The 22,904-nt window shown below is 38.7% G+C and overlaps 1 protein-coding gene across 1 annotated transcript in view; it reads left to right on the top strand.

Annotated features, from left to right (window-relative positions):
• Positions 1-6,785, top strand: part of TFAP2D (transcription factor AP-2 delta) — a 54,220-nt gene extending 47,435 nt beyond the window's left edge. Inside the window, exon 8 of the mRNA XM_008157493.3 lies at positions 6,566-6,785. Coding sequence (XP_008155715.1) covers positions 6,566-6,785 — 220 coding nt within the window. The remainder of the gene's footprint in view (positions 1-6,565) is intronic.
• The last annotated feature ends 16,119 nt before the right edge of the window (positions 6,786-22,904 follow it).

The raw sequence follows: 22,904 nt of genomic DNA on the forward strand, positions 1-22,904 counted from the left end.
AATCTCCCCTAAATTTCACATCATTGATTTTGGCCACCAACTAAGCTTTTTACCACATTAAGGTATTTCTGCACGTTGGTTTTTGCTATCCAATGCAGGAATTTTCCTCTCTATTTTAATTCCAGCCATTAAGTTACAAATCCATGATGCCTTCAACCACATTGTCAATTGACATGTCGAGCAGCGTGGAATTAATGAGAGAGCCTTGTGGAGCTCCACCAGAGATGTCCTTCAAGGTTGACAACTGCCCTTAAGTCCACACTTTGGGTTTCATTGTCCAACAGGCTGTGACTCTTCCTCACTCTGCTGTCATCTAGCTCACTTCCCTCTACCCCACCCCCGCCCGCCACTTATCACCTGGTATTTTGGGAGAATTTGGCAGATACATTGCTAAAATCCTACAGTAAATTGCGTTGCTACTGCTCTGTAAGACTTTTATAGAGGGAAATAGTAGTTACTTTATTGGGTTCAGAAACCCAGACAGCACTTCAGTGATCACCTCTATGTTTTTTAAGTGTTAACATTTCAGATTTGTAATAATCCATTACATGAACAAAGTGTGATAAATCCCTTCACTGGAACACTTACAGCAATAAAAAGAATCTATTGATAAACACAACAAAGTGGATGAATCTCAAAATTATTATGTTAAGTGAAAAGAGGCAGTCACAAGGAGTCTATAGACTTTATGATTCAGTTTAGATGGTATTTAAATAAGGTGACCAGATTTTAACATTGGTAAAGCAGGACACCATTGACCGGAAGGGGGGGGGGTGTTCTTGATTAAAAATTTGGTCCATATGGAGCAACAAAAATTTTCATAGAACACAAAAATAGTATTGTAATATATTTTTTTAAATTTCAACATAAGTACAATTTACAAATATAATAAATAAAAAATTATGTATAGTATTATTTTATTCTTTGGCATATTTCTCATTTGAGTGAATTTTTTTTAGTAGATTGCTGTCGTTGTTTAAAAGGTCATGAATTTGCCATAACGTAAGTCGTAAGTGTCACTTTCAAGGCCTGCGCTAGACTTTTTGCCACCACTATAAAATATAAATAATACGAGTACTGTCTGCTAAAATCAAGAAAATTTATATATTTATGAAATAAATAAATAAATTACTTACCTAAATTATCTGAATAGCTGATTTGTAATGACATCACTTGTTTAACTAGCTTACTAGCACGCAGTACGATGTGTATCGTCTGAGAGACAGTTACAAAATGTTTTCGTCGTTGCCAATCCCAAAAAATGCCATTGTTCATTAAGTCCAAACAATGGTGGTCGAATTCTAACAACTGATCAACAATGCGAACTTTGTTAAGCAGTTCTCGATAATCAGTTCTCAACAATTATTTGTTATTATTAAAGTTTAACATTATAAAATTAACAAAAATAATATAAAACTCATATCCTGGCTAAATAGCCACATGGCCGCCGAAAACCGTATATTCCCTTCCCGTTCTCCTGCCGTTCCCTAGCTTGTCGTGCATTCTTTCCAAAAATCTGGACTTTTTTAAAACGCTGCAGGACGCGGGACAAATTGTTAAAAATCGGGACTGTCCCGCCAAAAGCGGGACGTCTGGTCACCTTATATTTAAAGGAAAAAGCAAAAACTCTGGGGATAAAAATTGGAGCACTGATTCTCAGTAGCTGGGGGTGAGGAGAGTGAATGTATTAAGAAGAAACACAACCACACTTTTGGATAATGGTTGTGATTATATGACCCTATGAGTTTGTCAAAATTCAATAAACTTTATACCTAAAAAGACTGTTACCCTATGTAAATTCAAACTCAATAAATCTGATTTTAAAAATATCTAATTATAAAAAATTTGTTAAGGGACTAATTAAATGTAATTTAAAAACCTAGAGTTTCTCAAATATGTCCCCTTTCTCCCGCTTTGATTATAAAGGCATGTTTCTCTGTTCCATCTCACTGCATCCTTTCTCATCTCCCATAATTTTTCAAAGATTACCTAACAAGCTAGTGTCTCAGAAACACATTCCTGTGTTTTCTTTATCCTGAAATAGGAGTTTGCTATATTTAAAAAGTCTCAACTCTATTTGACAGTTTGAAAAGAGCAAAGCATCTTAATTACCATTCAGTCTTTTATATGCAAACATAGCACTATCTCCCACCAGCCTCAGGCCTATCCCTGCATTATTTCTCTTGCTCATTCTTGAACTTCAAGGTCTACCAGCATCAGAGACTACCAAATGGAACCAAGGAAATTTTAGCCTTTGTTAACTCAATGATTCCATACATTGAAGTCCCCACTCATTCTCCCCGAGGCTGCTGCCCCCTGGAGGTGACTATTACCCAAATGCTAGCAGCAGAGTATAGGCTAATGACAGTGGTACCCCACCTCAGCCTTGTTTGTTTTATTATTTTTGCTTTTGGTTGTGGGGTTTTTTCACTTTGTTTTAGCACTCTATATTTTTTAATATTAGAATATGATTATGATAACAAATTTATAGTAAGAGCCCAAACCACACATTTTTAGAGATACATAGCATCCTTTTTGCCACTTATATTAAACTTTTGTAGACTTTGATGATCACTTTTGCTCTAAGTGATCATCATTCTTCCTCACTTTGATGACTGAGATCTTACTCTTATGGGTCTATTTTCTTACCATTGTCTTCTCTCTGCTATATTTTACATTTTTGGATGGAATGTTACTCCTTTCTCCTCAGGATTCTATTAAAGTCTTCTCATCACTTTGGCAGGAACACCTCTTTTTCAATATCTTAATCAAGGGAATCAGGAAACCAATTCCCTTTTTTCAGTAACATCCAAAGATTTTGAAGGGTGAGTAGACTTTGATTGGCTAAAAAGAAGAAAGGGCAAACAAAGGTACACAACAGAATAACCATCATAGGTTTGGGGATGGAGAGGACATATGCCTGAGATAAGCCTTTTTAAAATAAAATAATAGAACACACTATTACAAAGGATAAGGGAAGGAGACCTAGGAAATGCAAATGTGTTAAGAAATCCATATAACATTTGTATCCTCTGCCATTCTTCAGCAAAATTTTTTTAAATGTGACATGAAGATGATACATTGCTAGTTGTCTCTTTCACTTGTCTCATGAGGATCAACTTTTAGATTAATTTGAATTTAGAACTTCTAGATTTTGACTACCTACTTCAAACCATCATGGCTACTATTTACCCAGGTAATATTTGCTATCTACTTAGGAAATGTTCTCTGATGTTAATCTTATGAAAATACATGCAAATTCCAAGTATAACCTAATATTAAGTCTGTGTTTAAAAACTAATATTTTCAAAAGAAAAAAAAACAATCTCTAGTATCAAGGATTTTTAAGATTAGACTGTAGTGTATTACATTACAGATGACCTTAGTTTATTTTCTATCTAGGACTGAAAGTCAGCATTACCAGTTCTGTTTTTCTTCTATTTTTCTATATGTTCTACATTATTTATTTTCTCCTTTTTGTATGTCACTAAGAGTGAGATATACACTTGTTTTTCTGGAGTGGTTGGGGCCAAGAGACTTTCATGATATTCCCAGAAGTTTTTTGTTGTTGTTGTTTTTAACCATCCTGTGATTTTACACTTTTTTCTGTGCTATTCTAAAACAGTGTTAGATTAATTATTTAGATTCATAAACCTCACTGAAAGCTGTTAGAATAGAGGTTATGCTTTGCATTTAGTATCACCTAGGGAGGGGGTGGGCAGGTACATGCTTTTTCAATGTGAAGGTATTGTTAAATTAAGGAAACCAACAAAATTTACATGATGTTTTTCATGTGGAAAGATAACAGTTCAAGTAATTACTTTTCTTATGTTGAATATTCCACAATCAATTTTTGACTTCTCTGTTGAGCTCAGTGTTCTTTCAACTTCCATAACCTTCTGTTCATGCCCTGCATTTAAAGAAGAGCACCATAAGCATTCATAATAATGAATTGAAGCTTAGAGTTGGAAAGAACCATGCAGATGTTCTAGTTAGACCATTGTCATCTTACAAGGCTAAGTAACTTCCCCCAAATCACAAATTGCCTAAGGTCAGAGCAATGTGAAGACTTGGACACCTGGTTCTCAGTGCAGGGCAGAGATGACAATGCAACCTGCTAATGAGCAGGTACATATTTCAGAAGCAGGAAAGGCCATCAGCCAAGAAGGATACCAGCTTAAGAGTCTTTCATTATGGTGACAACTCTTCTGGACATGGAGAATTAAAGCATTTTATATACACCTATCCATTTTGTACTGGATTTTTAAAAACCCTGTCTTATACAGGAAAGTGAGCTCAAAGAATTAACATCTTCTGGGCCTACAAGTCTGCCCACAGAACCAAGTTAGAGAAACTAAGCTAAAACTGCCAACATAATGTGATTTGGCAAAGAAAAGGACTAAAACACACCCTTAACCCGAAAAGAACATAAACAGAGGCAATACAGAATATTAGATTTCTCAGGCAAATTATTACTTCTCTGGCATTAATTTCTTCATCTATAAAACAGAGATAATAATACCTACTTAGGGTTGATGCCAGGATTATGTGAGATGATACAGGATAAAGTACTCAGAATAGGGCCTGCCATATGATCAGAACTCAAATATTGGCTAGTAACGTTAATGTTTAACCTAGTAAAATTAATTCTGCCTATTCATTTATAGATGAAGAAGGTAGTCATAACCAAAGAGGACATGGCAGTATAGAGGAAATAACACTCATCTAATGATGTAAGGATCCTTGAAACAGGATTAAAGCATGAGAAAATAGGTAGTTTGTTCCAGGGCCAAGAATCTAGATATCAATGGAGGCTTCCCTCAGTTCTTTGTATGGGTGCCACCATGCTTAATTCCTCCACCGCTCCCATCAATTCCACTTTTTGTCCAGACTCCCTGATAGTTCCTAAAGCATATGGATTCTTCTCATTGTAGAAATGGAGCAGAAGTCAGTTTTTCTCCTCAGTAGTGCAAGACACTGCAGCAAAGATATGCATATGCTTGAACTATGATGATGTCTTATATTACAAATTTGGTGCACATGGTTGGCCAAGCACTGACCATTCTTGTTTCTTATTAATTGGAGACTGAGGTTGTTTTCCTTTATTGAGTGTGTTAATTATGTCCTAGACATAAGGCAAGCTTTGCAAAATATTCAGATGAAGGATGCTAGCAACTTGTGCAGTGTAATGAGGGACATGCAGAAAATCTTACCCTCACCATTAAAACCCCAAAGCCACTATTCTGCGTCCTTTAAATGGATTAATATAAACACAATTCCATGTGATAGATCTTATTATTGTCACCACTGAGGTGATATGGGTGGGCTGCATTAGACCCTAAGTCCCTCATTTTCATTGTTTTATATTTTTGTTCCTAAAGATTACATACCCTAAGAGAGGTAACTAGCTAACATGTTATGAAGGATAGTTAAAAACTTCTTAAGTTATAACAGTTAAAAACTTCTAAAGTTTTAACAACCTAGGGCTTGTAATAAGTTGATAGTTTGGTTTTTTAATACACAATATATATCATGTTGTATACATAGTATAACATGCATAATATATGTCAAGCATATTTTTCAATATTATTTCAAGTATGAATAATGGAGAGCAACCTGGCAGTATTACTTCAGAGACAGTTGACCAAGTGGACAATCTGGATGGCTTCTATTCACAAGAAGAGTGAACTGCACTTACTTGTTCAACTAGAAATATCTGTTATGGTTGTAAGGGCTACCTATACTGAGGTTGCAATGGCACCCTACATTTGCTTATTAGTTATGATTATTATTTAATTAGTTAGCTGCTAAAACCCAAATACAGAGTGGTGTACATAAGGTGGAATTTTGCTTTTCTCTCACTAAAGAGACTAGAGGTGAGGGGGTCCTTTCTATGCTGTTCCATCTTCATCACCAAGGTGACTATCCTCATCTGCTTAGCTGCATAACTATTTTGAGAGGACACAAAGGGCACTCAGTTTCCTTTTAAGCAGGTGGGAGTCTCATACAGCCCCTCATAATTTATTGTGGGAGGACTAGTCCCTTGTTCAAATCTAGCTGCAAGGGAAGCTTGGAAATATAGTCCCCAGCTGGATGGCCACCTGCCCAGATATAACTCTATTACTATGAAGAAGAAAAGAATGAAGTCAAAGAAACAGCCATCAAGCATACTCCACCAATTTTGATTTCTTCTTATATGATCTATGCCCAATCAAGCATGGATATCATTCTTTAAAATGAGATGATTCCCACACATAGAAAGTTGTATTTTCTGACTTTCTTGATGAGATAGTCAGAGTCAAGTCATGTGTTAAATACTCAGACTTGCTAATAATTCATGCATGTCAACTCTATTAATGACAAACCTTCTTCCAAATACATTCCAAATTTCTAATGGTCAGAAGGAATACACTGACTTGTGTTCTATCTTCCACAATGCTTGGCACCACTTAGGAATATAAAAAATGCCTGTTGAATGGAATGTTCTGGATCAAATGGGGGATTTATTGTCCTATTTCATACTGTATCTTGCTCATCTCTTTCTCCTATCACTTCTCATTTCCAGTTTGATCACTCATGGCTTTGGGACTCCAGCAATATGTGCAGCCCTAAGCACTTTCCAAACAGTCCTCAGTGAAATGCTGAACTACTTGGAAAAACACACTACCCACAAAAACGGCGGAGCGGCGGATTCTGGCCCAGGACATGCCAACTCGGAGAAAACCCCCCTGCGGAAAACCTCAGAGGCCGCCGTGAAAGAGGGCAAAACAGAAAAGACAGACTAGCTACATCAAACAACCTACTTCCAGAGTCTTGCTGCTGATATTTTTTCTAATATATAATATATCATGGAGGGTGATTACACTTCCATGGATCAAATCTGGACTCTCCCCTGAACCTCCATAAAAAACAAAAATGGAAATGAAAAATGAAACAAAAAAGGACAAAACCACAAAAAAAGTGAAAAAAAGGAAAACAGCAGTGTAACCGTGTGATGAAATTGTCACTTTTAAAATTTCATGTTATGATAAACTCCTTTCGTGCACGTAATTTCTTGTTCTGAATGATAGACATCACAGTGTTAAGCACTCCTGGACTTTGGAGAGGCAGCACATGCTTTTCACATCTGACTGATGCACTTTCTTACCCTGCTCTGTAGGGAGGGATCAGAAAGTGTGACCAAACTGGACTCCACCACCAGTGCTGACATAACTCCCTGTAACAAGAGTGCCTCTTTCCAATAAGTAGACCAATCTGGCAATTAATCCATCAATAAATACTTTGGGAACTGAAAAGGGCAGTCACGAATCTTTGTCCTGTGAATTGACAGAAATTCTAAAATTTTGGTCACCCCCAGCCCACTTAACTACCAGTGCCTTGGTGGTATTTAAAAATTCCAGAAAACGCTGTCCCCCCCTAGTATGACTATTCCCTCCTCACCCTAGGTCCTTCTGTATTTTTGCCCAATAGCTAAGAAGAGAGTCAACATAATATTGAAGAAATAAGAAATGTGAACTCCTCTATCCATTCTCCTCACACGCCCAACCTAACCGTTCAAGGAAAACAGACTGCACTTAATGGGTCAGGGCAAGATGGATACAGTAGCTTTGCCATTCTTGGGCTCCCGATGGAAAGCAGTAGAATTGTGATGCCTAGAAAAGCTTTGGAATAGGAGCAGCGATCTCTCCAGGAAACCCTGCCCCTCAGAGATAGTAGAGGACCCCAGGGGGCCCCTGGAGGTCCATTGAAGTACTGGTGGCCAGTGATTGTATGATTAGAATGAGGGCCCTCCTTTTTCTACCTTTGTGCTTCTTCTACCTGCTCGATAGCTGTGTCCTAACCCTTTAGAAGCACAGAAGCATTCAGGTCTGTGTTCAATAAAAACAAAAACAGAATGATTAGAGGTGACTTTTGCTTTTAAGATGCTTCCTTTTCTTAGAGCTGGTTGCTACAGTTCATGTCCTTTAGTTAAGACATTGAAGATAAGAGGTTCCAGCTGCAAAGGCCAGAAACTAACTGAATGAAAGTTAGGACCATTTAAACCTGAAAGTGTCAAGAAACCTGACTGGTACCACATTGTTCTAAGCTTTCTACTGTTAACGTTTTCCAACTTCTAAGCAAATAAATATATAGGTCATCATCTATGAGAAAAAATAGTTTAATAATGTATGGACACACCTGACACCAAGTGTAGCATGAAGATATTAGCCTCTTGTTAACATATTTCAATTACTTTCACTAAGTGTCTGCCATAATATGACCCCATGGGAAATATTAGTATTATTTTTAATTGGAAAGAAATTAATTGCTCAAGATTTTTTATGTAGAGATCAAAAAATATTTTTACCTAATAATTCTTAAAATTATTTGACCTTTATCTTCAGTCATGGACAGAAAAGGAGTACCATAACCAATAAAAATCTAAATTATTCAGACTAAATTCAATTAACAGGAGACACTACTAAGGAATTCTATAATAAAGGGGTTTTATAGTTATGTAGAAAAGCTTAAAATAAAATGAATTGTGGGTTCATGTTTATCTAGATCCATTTTTAAAATTTTACCATTATTCAAGGCTTTAAAATTTTTTAAATAAAGCTAAGATTCTGCTGCGGTTCCAAATTTCATCAAAAAAATAAATTATTCCATTTTACATGAAGTTTTCCATATTGTAATATATACACAAAAATGATGAATATTTCAGTTTCATAAGTAGTAGGAGGCTATATACAGGTAATGTGGACCACTAATATTTCCTTAATAAAATTTCCACATTAATTTTCTTTTATTCCTTTTATTATTAACAATACATATGTATTTAATATGGCATTTTGATATGCTTATCTGCTAGGTACTTAATGTAGTTATATACCATGTAAAATGTTCACCAATAATCAGATGAAAAGTTAGATCTGGCTTATAGTACCAGCTTATTTCTCCACCCATAGTTGTTACTAGTTGGGGTTCTTAACACCTCAATGGGGTGTTTTTTATTAACCTTGGAAACAAAAGTATAACTATAAATAATTACAGTGCATATTATTTACCAGGATTTTGGGTGTCTTCAGAGCCTTAAATGGACAGCACCCATCATTTAACTTAACCAGCCATTGGGACATAAATGAATTGGTGGACTGGTCATATTTAGAGTCATTATTTATTATCATATCCTAATAGACATTGTTAACATACCAACTTTTGCCTTGTATATAATAGGTACTTAACACTTTTTAAATAAATGAATAAATGAATGTGTGTGTGTTCTTTGTCCAAAATGGGCCAAAGGACATTTTACTTTTGATTCTTTTTAATACTCAGTGCTTCAATCTGGCTTGCTTCTTCCATGGTAATTTATAGATAATTCTTTTTTTATTTGAATAAGGAAATATTTCCATTATCTCATATTAGTGGCAAGTAGATATAGTTAATATAGAACAATGAAGAAAATTAGATACATATCAGAATTTCAGCAAAAGTAAAGTTATAATCATTATTAGTATCATAGTTTATAGTAATGGTAAGTAGTTCATAGAAATCTACCTTATTTTTAGTGTTATAATAGGTAATAAAACAATGAAAAAGCTTTTCAGATTAACTATTACTTGCCCAGAAAACTGTGCAAACATCTCATAATTACACAAAATTAATGTATAATTTTCATATTTAAACTTGTGAACGATTAGGTCAAATTCCTATGAAAAGAAATTTTTGTGTTAAAGCTGTTTCAATAATCAATTTCAGGGCCACCTCTAAGGCTATTTTATCAGCATTACCATTTGACTTAAGGTTGGTGGTTCTAGAAAAATCAATGAAAACTCTGTGCCACTCTGCTCTTCTCTAGAAAGACAAGAGCACTGGAAAGATGCCTCATCTATTCTCCTGCTCACTTTTTTTGAGATGGTATGAAAATAGAAATAATTCTTTTCTGGCTTTAAGTTCTTTTATTCCTTTCTTCCACCCCCCACTCCACCCCACTCCACCCCCCCCCCCTTTTTTTTTTTTTTGAGGGTATGTTCTCTTCAATGTCCAGGTCATAACATGACCCTTTAGCACTTATGAGCATCCTGACCCTAGTGTGACAATGATAAGAATTTGACCTTTTGTTACCTGGTGCTTTTAAGGTAAATGTGTCAATAAATTATTCTTGTTAATAATGAGTAAAACAATATAATTTCATTTCCCTGTATTTTTTTTGCCTTTTCTGCTTCTTTGGAGGCATTTTAGACCAGTACAATTTTTAACATGTATCAGAATGCTCTACACAATGGGCATGCCATCTCCTTACAAAAGCCAAGTCAACATAGGACGGGTGCCATGGTCTAGTGACTAAGAACATAGACTCTGAAACCAAATTGCCTGGGTTCAAATCATGGCTCTTTCACTTCCTACTGTGTGACTGTGGGCAAGTTGTTGAAACTCTCTGTGCTTCCATTTCTCCTTCTGTAAAATGAGAGTAATAATAGGTACCTGCTCACAAAATTACTGTCAGAATCAAAGCATTAATGTATCTAAACTGCTAAGAGCAGAACTAGTGCCATGTGTTAGTTATTATCTTTAATACTTGGACAAAATACACTTTTTATCTAGATATCGATTTCTCCTCAGTTTATTGAACCCTTTCTGTATGGCAGGCTCTGTCCTAGAGACTGAAGATACAGAGTGGAATAGAACATTTTTCTTGCAAGTTTCTCACAGTCTCCCAGGAAGATCCCAGACATTAGCATCCGGTAAGTGCCGCAATAAAAATGTGCACAAGCTGCCCCAACACAAACCAGACCAGGTCCAGGGAATTGCGGGGGAGCGGGGAGGGCATGAAGGGTAGAGGGGAGGATAGAAAATCAAGGAAGTGGGTTGTGATCAGGGAATGGGAAGGTGAACATCAGGAAAAAAGGGATTTTATAGTTCCGGGTGAATAAAAACATTTGGAGCAGGATGCTATTTTGAAAACTAACAGATGTACCTTGCATTTCTGGTCATTCCTACCTTCCTCCCTCATGTTTTGGGCAGCTAACATTTCATCGTGCCTGCCTCAGGGCAGGAATGGGGCCCAGTGGAATGCAGACAACAAGAGTTGAACTTTTGTACAAGTTTTCAGTTTCAGAACCCCAGGCCTTAAGGAGGATTTGAGGTTTAAAAGTTTTTCTGTCAGGACCTTTTTCTTTCACACACACACACACACACACACACACACACACACACACACAGTGACCATAGTTCCCAGATAGGGAAAAGAAGGAGAAAATGAAAGATTGATTAAAGAAAGCTTAGCTATTATGTCATCTCTCTGAGAAGGGGCCATGTCCTGGAAGTGAGGTTGGAGACAGAGGAAACTATGTTTCCATCTCAGGTAAAAAGCCCAGGGAGGAAGAACAACCAGCATAGTGATGGAGCAGAAGCGATGTCTATGGGGTGTGTCCATCAGATGGTTCTCAGACAGCCTCAGGGGGTTTCTCCCAAGAATCCACATGGCATGGAGAGGCCAGGATGAGGTGAGTTCAAGCACAAAACAAAGAAGCAGCACCATAGCCGGTTTGGCTCACTTGCTAGAGTGCCGGCCTGCAGACTGAAAGGTCCCGGGTTCGAGTCTGGTCAAGGGCACATGCCCTAGTTGTGGGCTTGAACCCCAGTAAGGGGCATGCAGGATGCAGGTGATCAATGATTCTCTCTCACCATTGATGTCTCTCTCTCTCTCTCTTCCTCTCTTAAATAAAATACAGATATTTAAAACACAAAGAAGCAGCAATTCCTGCAACCCAGAGGAATGCAGCAGCAAAAGCTTATTTCAGGCCCACCCAGGAGCAGCCCAGGTAGCTGACAAACATGCAGAGTGCTCGCAGGTTGGACACAAGTACATATAGGAGAAACCTGAGACATGCCAATCAAACACCAGATGGGAATTCGGGTGTATCAGGCTCCAGTCAGAAGAACAGAAGCCTCTCTAGGGATTTCCAAGAGAAAGGATTTAATAAAAAGAACCGGTTAAACAGGTGTTAGAGACTGAAAGAGGAGACACTGAATCACCCAAATACTCGTAATTTGAAAAAATAGTGACCATCCCTAGAAATGGAAAAACAAAAGGAAGGAGGTGAGGGTACTGCATCTGGAAGCTGGGAGGAGAGCTCCTTCTTCCATTGTTGTTGCTCCAACTTTTGAGACTGGAGCTAGTGGTACCTCTGAGAGGGTAGAGCATGGCTAATGCTAGGAACGTAAAAGGAGCTAGAGGCTGGAAGCATGACCTTCCTCTTTTGCTTGAGGAATACTCACAAGAACTGGAAATATGTGGAGCATCCTTTGCCTTTCCTTCTTCCTTGGAATTCCCACCAGTGTCTTCCGTTGTGAGAACCCGATTAGAAGCCAGGGGACGAAGGGTTATGAGAAAGGTAGTTTGCAGACTTCCAGCCCCAGCATCTCTGCAAATGCCAGCATTAGTAGATGAAGATTCAGGCCACATGTTCTTCCCCTCCTCCCCCCAATTTGGTGCTAAATAAATCCTTCCCCACCCAACTCTGGGACATAGATGCAACTCAAGAAGACCCTAAATGGACTGAGATAAAATATCTGCCACATCCTATATAATAAAACCCTAATATGCAAATTGACTGAACGGCAGACCGATTGTCTCTATGATGCGCACTGACCACCAGGGGGCAGATGCTTAACGCAGGAGCTGCCCCCTGGTGGTCAGTGTGCTCACACAGGGGGAGTGCTGCTGAGCCAGAAGCTGGGCTCATGGCTGGTGAGCACAGCAGCGGTGACGGGAGCCTCTCCTGCCTCCACGGCAGCGCTAAGGACCTCTCAGGAGATGTCTGACTGCCAGCTTAGGCCCGCTCCCCAAGGACATCCCTTGAGGGGACATCCCCTGAGGGGTCCCAGACTATGAGAGGGTGCAGGCCAGGCTGAGGGATCCCACCCCCCTCCCAGTGCACGAAATTTTGTGCACCGGGCCTCTAGTTTAAAATAAGGTTCAAATATAGAAATAATATCAGGTTATAAAAGATACAGTTGACCTTAACATAAAGTCAAACTCTTCTAGAAGATTTTTAATATCCTTATGACCTGGCCTTTGTTCTCTCCTCCAGCCTCCCCCAGCATTATCTTGAATCCCTGCTTCCCCCATCACATTCTATCCCCCGCCCCCACAACTACCTACACACTCTAATAATCTTCTTTGAATTTCTGAAACTCTCCATAATCTAAGACTTTGCCTATATAGTTCTTTTAGCTAGGAACGTTATGTTCTATCTAACCTCCTTCACCAAGCCAGCTCCTACTCATCTTAAAAGTCACTGATGAGCAACTGTATGAATTTTCTATTACTGCATCACATATTACCACAAACTTAGTGGCTTAAATAAACATCCATTTATTAGTGCATATTTCTATAGGCCACAAGTCCAGCCAGGCTCAACTGGGTTTCTGCTTAGACTCTCATGAGACTGAGCTCAATATAAGAACCAGGCTGAGTGCTTATCGGAACCCTAGGGAAGAATCCCCTTCCAAGCTCATTCAGGCCTTGGCAAGGTTAATTTCCTTGTGATTGAAAAGGTTCCCATTTCCTTGCTGGCAGTCAGCCAGGGGTCACTCAGAGCTCTCAGGTCATTATCACTTGGCCCCCTTCATGTTCAAAATCAGCAACCGTGGTAAAGCCAGTAAGCATCTCTCTGACTTTTCCTCTGCTACCAAGTGGAGAAAAAGCTCTGCTTTCAAAGGGTTCATATGACTAGATTGTGTCCACCAAGATGATCTCCCTTTTGATTAACTAACTCAAAGTCAACAGATTAGTAGCAGTAATTACATCTGCAAATTTTATTTGTTACCTAAGGTAACATCATTATAAATGTGATACCACATTATATTCAGAATCCCAGGGATTAAGGTCAGAAATCTTAGGAGTTCATCTTCAGAATTCTACCTACCACAGAGGCCTTCTCTAATTCTCTAGACTGGGGTGCTTTTTTCTCCTTTATGCTCCCCTACCATCATTTATTCCAGTTGTGTCGCTTGTTACAGACTTTTGAATAATCATTTGCTTAATACCCAGTTTCCACAACAGTAAAATGAGGATAATTATGGCATTTACATCAATAAGATATTATAAGGATTAAATTAATTTTTCCATGTAAAACAATAATAACATGGCCTGAGACATACTTGGGGCTCAAATGATGTTAGCTGCTAATATTATTGTAATATTGAAATTGCTAGTATTAAAAATTATTAGGTTTTAAAGAGGGAATCCATGTATCTTGCCTATCATTGCATTCCCAACAGCTAGCCCAGTGCCTACCTGGCATAGCCTATCTGGCAGGAATGGGCAAATGAATATGGAATTCAAGGGCTAACCAAAAGTCTATAGAGTAATATTCTCTGAAGGAAATGGAGACAGTCATAAATTACTAGAAGCCCAAGAAGTGTTTTTAGATGCACAATGCCAAGTGAAAAGTGATAGGCACAAAATATCTCATGCATTAACACAGAAAGTCATTATCACACAGTTTCCAATGCATAAATCTTATAAGTACATTGTTAAAACAAGATTTTAAATAAAGGAGTAATGGAAAATAAAACTGACAACTTATTGTCTCATCTATAGCAACATGTTCTTTGTACAAATTATTATATCCTCAAACAGCACTGAAATGGGTATAAATGCTTATTGTTCCAAATTATCCTAATTATCTATTTGAAGCCTATTTACTAACACAGTCGAGATGTTTTTTCTTTTTTTTTTTTTTTTTCTGAGGGCGGTTGAGGGGATGTGGAAAGCTGTATTTCCTTTCTGGCTTCATAAATGTTTTCTCTAATTAGTTAACTTCCATTTTATAGTAGATAAGTTTTTGTTTTCATAATGAATGACAGAATTCCACGGGAAATTATAGCCTTTTATCCTAGAGGTTATAAAGCTATTATAATGACTTTGAGACAGAAGGCTGTTATAATGGTTTCCTTGAAAGGGTTTTGGAGAAGATTGCCTATGACTTCCTTAGATCAGGGAGCAAAAAGCAATACTATGTGCAGAGAAAACATTTAAGTTTTCCCCTATTGCCTGGCTTCACTTACCCTATAAGAAAGCATGTATTTAATTGTTGTATGAACATATAGCTCCTAGAACATGAATCAGTAACTTTGGAAATTCCAGATTTCTTTGCAAATTGGTCAAGCTAAAATTTTTTACCATCAGCAACAAATAGTATTTAATCAAAAGAGACTTTCTTGAACCCAGACATTTTAAAAATAAAAATCCTCTCACGGACTTTATCTGAATGAAGACTAATTAAATCAGTTCACTCATTCTTTCATTCACTTTTCAAAAAATACAGGGTGTTCCCCCCAAAATGTATATACACTTTAACAGCTGGTAACTCACTTAATTTTCACTCCTTTTTAGGTTTAACTGATTTGAAATAATGGGTGAAGCCAGAGTAAGATTTGAACAAAGAAAATTTATCCACTAGACTTTTTTTATGGGGATACATAAAAAATAAAGTTTATGGTAGAAAACCTGCAACAGTTGATGAATTGAGGGTGCACAAATACTGAACAAAATGATTCTTGATTTTTGCGATTCCATTGCTTCTCGTTATCAGCAGTGCCTGGACCAGAACAGTAATCAGTTTGAAAACAGACATTGACAAAAAAAAAAAAAAAAAAAAGTCTTCATTTCTGTAGATTCTTTTAAATTTTGAAAATGAATTATATGTTAATAAACATTGACTTTATATAATGTAACTCAAAGTATATACATATATATTTTGGGCCACCTTATATTTATTTAGAATTTAGTATATGCCAGTCACAAGGCCAAATATATAATAGAAGATGCTGAATAAGTTCAGCACTAGAACATTAAATTTTATTTAATCCTTTGTTTTCATTGGTCTTGTTTCTTTAAAATTCACAGGACAAACGTACATGGATTCGCTCATCGGGCCTTAGCATTGTGCTGGATATAGAGTGGTAAACCAGCCTTGTACATGGCCTCAGACAGGAGAGCAGCACTGGGGCCATGTACAAGGCTGGTTTAAAGCAAAGACTGGGATCAAGTTGCTTGGTGGTGGTCTTGACTTGGTCACTTTCCAATGTGGTCCCTTAGTTGTGCAAATATGTACTTTCAAATTGGGTATAACCTTAGGCAAAATGCTCTCCATGTCTTCTTTTTTATATCTGTGAAATGAGGACAGTTATCCTAAAAGCACTACCTTCCAGGTTTGTTGTAAGGTTTACCTAAATGAGTTCATGTAAATTGCTTACCAGATCACCTAGCACGGAGCAAGTCATTTTGGAGAGTTTTGGAAAGAGTCAGGATCCAAGAGGATGCTGGAGTCAGGCTGCTTCAGTTGGAATTTGGGCTTAAGTGCTTTCCTAGCTGTGTGCCCTGGAAAAGGTCTATAACTTCTCTAAAACTTGTGGAAAGTAGAATAAATTAAATAAGGAATTAAAGAAGATAAAACCATGTAAAGTACTTAGCATATGCCTACTCACAGTAAATACCCATTCATTTATCTATAATTTTATTTACATTAATTAACAAATACACAAATTATAAGTGCTATTATGAAGACAAAATGACAGATATTTAATTTAGACAAGGCAAGGTAGGGCAAACCTCTCTAATAAAAGGAAGAATGACCTGAAAGATGGGAAGTATTTAACCAGTCCTAGGAGAAAGGGAAGAGTATTCCTGGTGAAGGAATAGCATGTGCTGAGCCCTTGAGGAAGGAGAGAGCTTGGAGTTTGTAAGGAATTGTCAGAGGTCAGTGAGGTTGCCATACAATGAGTCAGGAGCAGATGAGCCAAGGATGATGGTAGAGATGAAGCTGCAGAAATAATTCAGATCATGTAGTCCTACTGAAAATCCTATATTTTATTGTAAATGTAAGAGGGAGCCGGTGAGGGTTTTAATTCAGAGAGTGATGAAATATTAGGGATTTTCAGTCCTTAATACTTTTATTAAGTCTTCTTTAGACTTCTTGTTCCACTCTTCTTCTTTTTTTTTTTTTTTTTCCTTCAGGCTCTGTTGTAGTTGAGGAACAAGAGGGTGATTTGGGAAGCTTGGAAATAAATGTTTTAAAATCTTATTAGGAAGTTGCTCAACTTCACTAGCTATAAGGGAAATGCAAAATATCTTATTAGGAACCAGGTGTGTGCCAAGGTGACCAGGTAGACAAGGAATGATGGCAAGATCCTGAGGGGAGGCTCTAGACCTTATTTTGCTCCCAGCACCCACCCTGACCTTCAGCCACAGAGGTGAGCATGACAACCCTCGTCTTCAAAAGCAAGGGTTGCTGAAGCCCTCAGTGAAGACATCCAAGCAAAGATCACCATGGAGCCCTCCTTCGGTGCCCAAGGTTTCTAATTGCCTGGAAAGAGGATTGTTGATAGTGGATCTCACAACCAATTGATTCTCATGCATTACCTGTGTCATGTTTTATCTTCAGTGTGGATTCTTTTTAAAGTGAACTTGACATTTTGGATGTATGCCAAGCATTTGGGAAAACAACAGTCATGTGCTGTTGATTTTTTATTGAGATATAATTGACATGCAACATTCTATTAGTTTCAGGTATGCAATGTAATGATTAGATATTTGTATATGTTGAGAAATAATCACAATAAGTCTAGTTAAGTGTTTTGAACTGAACTGTGAACTGAACTTCATTTTTCATACAGGCAAGATCACCAGTTTTCTTGCAACATGGTGAAAAGAACAGTAAGTTAACATACTGTTAACGTCCTACATAATAAAAGCCTAATATGCTAAGTGTCCAGTCGTCCATTCAACCAATCAAAGCTTAATATGCTAATGATATGCTAAGGCCACTCAACAGCTCATTGTGATGTGCACTGACCACCAGGGGGCAGACGCTCTAACTGGTAGGTTAGCTTGCTGCTTGGATCCAGCCTATCAGGATTGAGTGAGATGGGTCGGACATGCCCTGGAGCCCTCCCGCAGTCCCTCCCAGGCTGGCTAACCTCCTGTGTCCCTCCCTGGCCCAGATCGTACACCAGTGGGGACTCTTGGCCTGCCCTGTGCCCTCTTCCAATCTGGGACCCCTTGGGGGATGTCGGAGAGCCAATTTCAGCCCAATCCTGCAGGCCAGGCCAAGGGACCCCACTGGTGCATGAATTCGTGCACCGGGCCCCTAGTATGTTAAATAAAAACTAACCTGGGCTTAATTATGGGGAAACTCCACTCAAAAGGGTCATTGCAAGAAGGGGAGGGACCCTATTGCAATAGGGAGAACAATCCACATGTAAAACCTGCAGGGTCTCAAAGGTCAAGCAGGAAAGGACTTTTCAATATGTTGACGGGGAAGGAGAACAGCTTAAGTACAGTTTGGCCAAGTCAACTATTTGGTTCAGATTAGTCAGTAAGTACAAACAAGTCAACTAATCATTTAAGAGACAAGGAATGGGGTTTTGGAGGGTGTGCATCTGTCATTGTCATAGGTCAGAAAGAGGGCATCTGGGTCTTATCTAAGTCCTATGGAGAAGGTGTTTCTTTGCAGTTAGCCAATCACAGAAGAGTGAAAGAATTTCTTAACTGTTGCTATTTTTTAAGAACACAGGGCTCAAGTAAAGTTTTCACATGAATGAGGTCGTTACTACAATTGGTGCACAAAATAAACAGGAAAACTCTGAGACTGCCCTAAGGAACTCCATCCCATGATATGTTAGTTTTTAGAACTATGAACATTCCGATGATATCAAGAAACATAAGCATTGATAACATCTGTATAAAAATGCCAACCCTATCATCTTTTAGAGGAAAATGGAAAAAGTTACTTCCATTTAAATCCTTGAGGTAAGAGTGATGTAATTACCAGGTAATTTTTTTTTCTCAAAAAAAAGAGAACACAAGGGATTTTAAGGAAAATCAGTATGTGAAGTTGAATGTTGTTTTGGATTGATCAATAGTTTAAACAAAGTAAATCTTTCAAGTGTGATTTATTTTCTAAAAAATCCTATGCCTACCTAAGTGTTGTCATTGGTCATATTTCCACTGCTATTTTGAAAATCCTTTTATCCATGCAACCCAAAATTGAATGTTTTTGAATGTTTGACAAGCATTTCTCATTTTAAAAATTCATAGTCATTATTACATAAGGAACTAAATATATTTTCTGTGAAAATATTTTAGTATTAAATTTCAAATTAACTAGGGTTCAAAGTAATAAGTAATAATTAAAATATTATTTATGTGATTGAAAATCCCTTAAAGGCACTGGCAAGTAGTTACCAAAAAGGATCCTCAATTTTGGCCAAAAAATTCTGTGACAATTTCTTAAGAGCTACACCTTGATAGTTTTACAAATTAAATTATTTTTTTAATCCTTATCTAAGTATATGTTTTATTGATTTTAGTAAGAGAGGAAGAGAGAAAGAGAGAAACATCAATCAGTTGCTTCCCTTACTCAAACCCACAACCTGAGTATGTGCCCTGACCAGGAATTGAATCCACAACCTTTTGGTGTATGGGATGATGCTCTAATCGGTTGAACCACCTGGCTAGGGCTACAAATTAATTTTTGAGGATAAATTGATTTCTGACTATATTTTATCAAACCTAGTCTTACCTTTTTATATATACTTACATACTGTATTTTTCCGTGTATAAGACGCCCCCATATGTAAGATGCCCCCCAATTTTCCAACCCAAAATTAAGAAATCAATATTTTAAACATTTTGCTGGTTTCACTCTTAAGGCCTTCTTTTTTTGGCATCTTAAGGAGTTGTTCTTCCTGTTTTCTCCACTGTCTGATAATATACTCAAAGGGAGGAGGTCCAAATTGTCTCTATGCCACTCTATTTCCAATGCTCTTTTGCATAGCTGATTACATTAATTTGAATTTTGCAGAGTAAGACAATTGCTTACCAGTATTTATCTTTTTATTTTCTGACATCTTTATGGGCTCAGAACACTCCGGTCCCTTTGCATCTGCACACTTTCCACCTCCACCTCCAATTACGGCATCAGCTTATGTCAGTAACAATAAGGTTCATGATTGGAGGAAGCCTGTTTGACAAGGTATGGGCAGCTATGCACCCGGTTGGCTCCCTCCTCGGCTGACTTCTTTGTATAAGGTGCCCCTCACTTTTCAGTCTAATGATTTTAGAAAATAATAGCATCTTATACACAGAAAAATAGGGTAAGTTTTCATATGCTTATCCTATATAATAAAAGGCTAATATGCAAATTGTCCCCTCAACCAGGAGTTTGACTGGGAGTTCAACCAGGGGGCGGGGCCAGCTGGCCAACTGCCTGCAGCCCCTCCCCCTGGCTGGCCCCACCCCTGATCGGTCCCCCCACTCCAACCAGGGGGAGGGTTGGCCCACCAGCCACCCATGGCCACTCCCCGAGGCTGACCTGGCCTGATCAACCCCAATTGGGGCAGGCCGGCCAGACGCCACCCATGCATGAATTTGTGCACTAGGCCTCTAGTGTTTATATAAGTTCAACATAAACAAAAATGGCAGCCCTGAAGTGTCCTAAAAGGTGTAACAAACTTCAAGCAGTCATAAAAGGTCGTACATAATATCCTCAAGCCTCCCAGCCACTGTGAGTACATACTTGTAGACAGAACAAAACTTACAGATCGAATGCACTGAGGCCAACTATTTACAAAAGTTCACCTTGCAGACCCACTAAGCATATATCCAGATATATTGTTTCTAATAAAAGAAGTTTCCGTCTCATTTTGGCCATGCAATGATTTTACGGCCGATGCTTTGAGTAAAACAAAGATCAACCTGTCAGGAGATAATTTCCCACGGGCCTCTATTGTGTCTACATGTCTTTTGCACTAACTACTTTGGTCTGAATGATCTCCTCAAGGATGTTTATGTGGTAAACCACCATGGAAGGTAGGGATGATCTCTCCCTCTGGAGCAGGGAACAGTCACGCTTTTGTTTACTGCCCTTTATTAAAGATTTGTGTTTCATAATCTCAGGTTTCCTCTCTTCTAACACAGCCTGCTGTATGTATAGGTATCATCTGGCTCTCTTCACATTGTCCTGTGGGAACTGGGCAGATGTTTAAACTCTGGCTATTGCTATTACCACAAGTAATAAACTCCTTTGTCCCGACCTAGGAGTCTTGTATCTTCCAACAGCTTCCGCAGGATAACTTGTTAGCTTGCAAGTAAGGTAAAATCTCAGACCCTTCAGAGTTCTTGACAAAACCACCCCCTAAGGAATTCTCTTCTAATTTATGCCTTTAAATGAACCTCCAATAGTGGGGAAATGTAATCTGTTTTTCACAGATATATCCCCATCACTCAAAACAGTGCCTGACATAAAGTGTTCACTTAAATACCCTATATAATAAAAGCCTAATATGCAAATTGTCCCCTTTGGCAGTCATTCGACTGGGAGTTTGACCACTTGCTATGACATGCACTGACCACCAGGGGGTGGTGCGGAACATGGCGGGCGTCGGCAATGTGGTGCTGGCAGCGGGCAGCAGTGGAGGTGCTGCCGGCCCCTATGGGCCCCAACAAGAGTGGACCATGGCGGGATGGTGGAGCAGGTGAGTGGGTGGCGCCAGGTCAAGGAGGGTGCGAGTGGGGGCCTGATCGCCCCGCCAATCACCCTGCAGATGGCGACCAGTGGCAGTGGTGTGGGGTGGGGCCACCGCTGGGCTCCTAGTCACTGAGGGAGCTGGGAGCAGGGCCTGCCCCCGATCGATCGCCCCACAGGTGGGATGGTGGAGCAGGTGAGGGGACGGTGCCAGGCCAAGGTGGGGTGCCAGGAGGGGCTGTGGGGCTTCGAGGCCAGGGGCATGAGCTGGGGCCCGATCTCTGCAGGCCATCCCTAAGGACCCCACCCGTGCATGAATTTGTGCACCGGGCCTCTAGTTGATAAATAAATGAATGAAGTTAAAAGCATTCTTTGGACAACACATGTTTAATACAGAGTCCTTACCAAAAAAAAAAAAAAAAGAATTCTGTCATCCCAAATGTAAGAGATTACACAGTAGAAAAATGTCACCCTGTACCAAAGCATATTCAGAAAATGTTTCTTAAAACTTTAAACAATTCCACTTAAATGAATATTAGTTTCCCACTACTTTTGTGACAAAGTCCAAATACCTTAACAAGGCATAGGGCCCCTTTAATTTCATTTATTTATTTATTTATTTATTTATTTATTTATTTATGCATGCCCCATTAGCCTCTCTCCAGCCCCACCATATTCACTCAGAGCTCCTGGGAAGATTCTGAACTATTTCAACAACCTGAGAGGGCAAGTCATACTATCTAGATCTGGCACATACTGGAATGCTCTCCACCCACTACCTTCTCCTTTACCTCTCACATCTATGAATCCATTTGGTCTTAGTTTACATATCACACCTTTTGGTAAGCATTCTGTGGTGTCCCTCACAATGACCAAAACTGTCATCTGAACCTAGGTTAGATTCAATCAGAGCACAGTCTTCTCCCATTCACTCCATATTGTATTACTCTGCTTACTTCTTCCCTGGTATTTATCACTCTCAGAAATTATTTTATTCATTTGTTTAGTGATTTATTTCCTGTCTTCGTGGAAGTAGGGTACGGGACACAGAGTAGGTCATCAATAAGTACTACTCAAATAAATAAACAAAGGCTAAATGAAGGGACATTATAATTCTTTATTACATTTCTCCTTTCATCTATGAGCTCTACCAGACTATAAAGTCCACAAGAGAAGAGACCTCATCTATGTTATTCGTACAATGTCTGGGACAGCAGAAAAAGTTGTTGATAAAGATTGCTAAGCCCTAGCCAGCTTGTCTCAGTGGATAGAGCTTTGGCCTGTGGACTGAAGGGTCGCAGGTTCAATTCCGGTCAAGGGCATATTGCCTGGGTTGCAGGCTCAATCCCCAGTAGGGGGCGTGCAGGAGGCAGCCAATAGATG

The sequence above is a fragment of the Eptesicus fuscus genome, chromosome 10 (assembly GCF_027574615.1).
Source record: "Eptesicus fuscus isolate TK198812 chromosome 10, DD_ASM_mEF_20220401, whole genome shotgun sequence".
Taxonomy (NCBI): domain Eukaryota; kingdom Metazoa; phylum Chordata; class Mammalia; order Chiroptera; family Vespertilionidae; genus Eptesicus; species Eptesicus fuscus.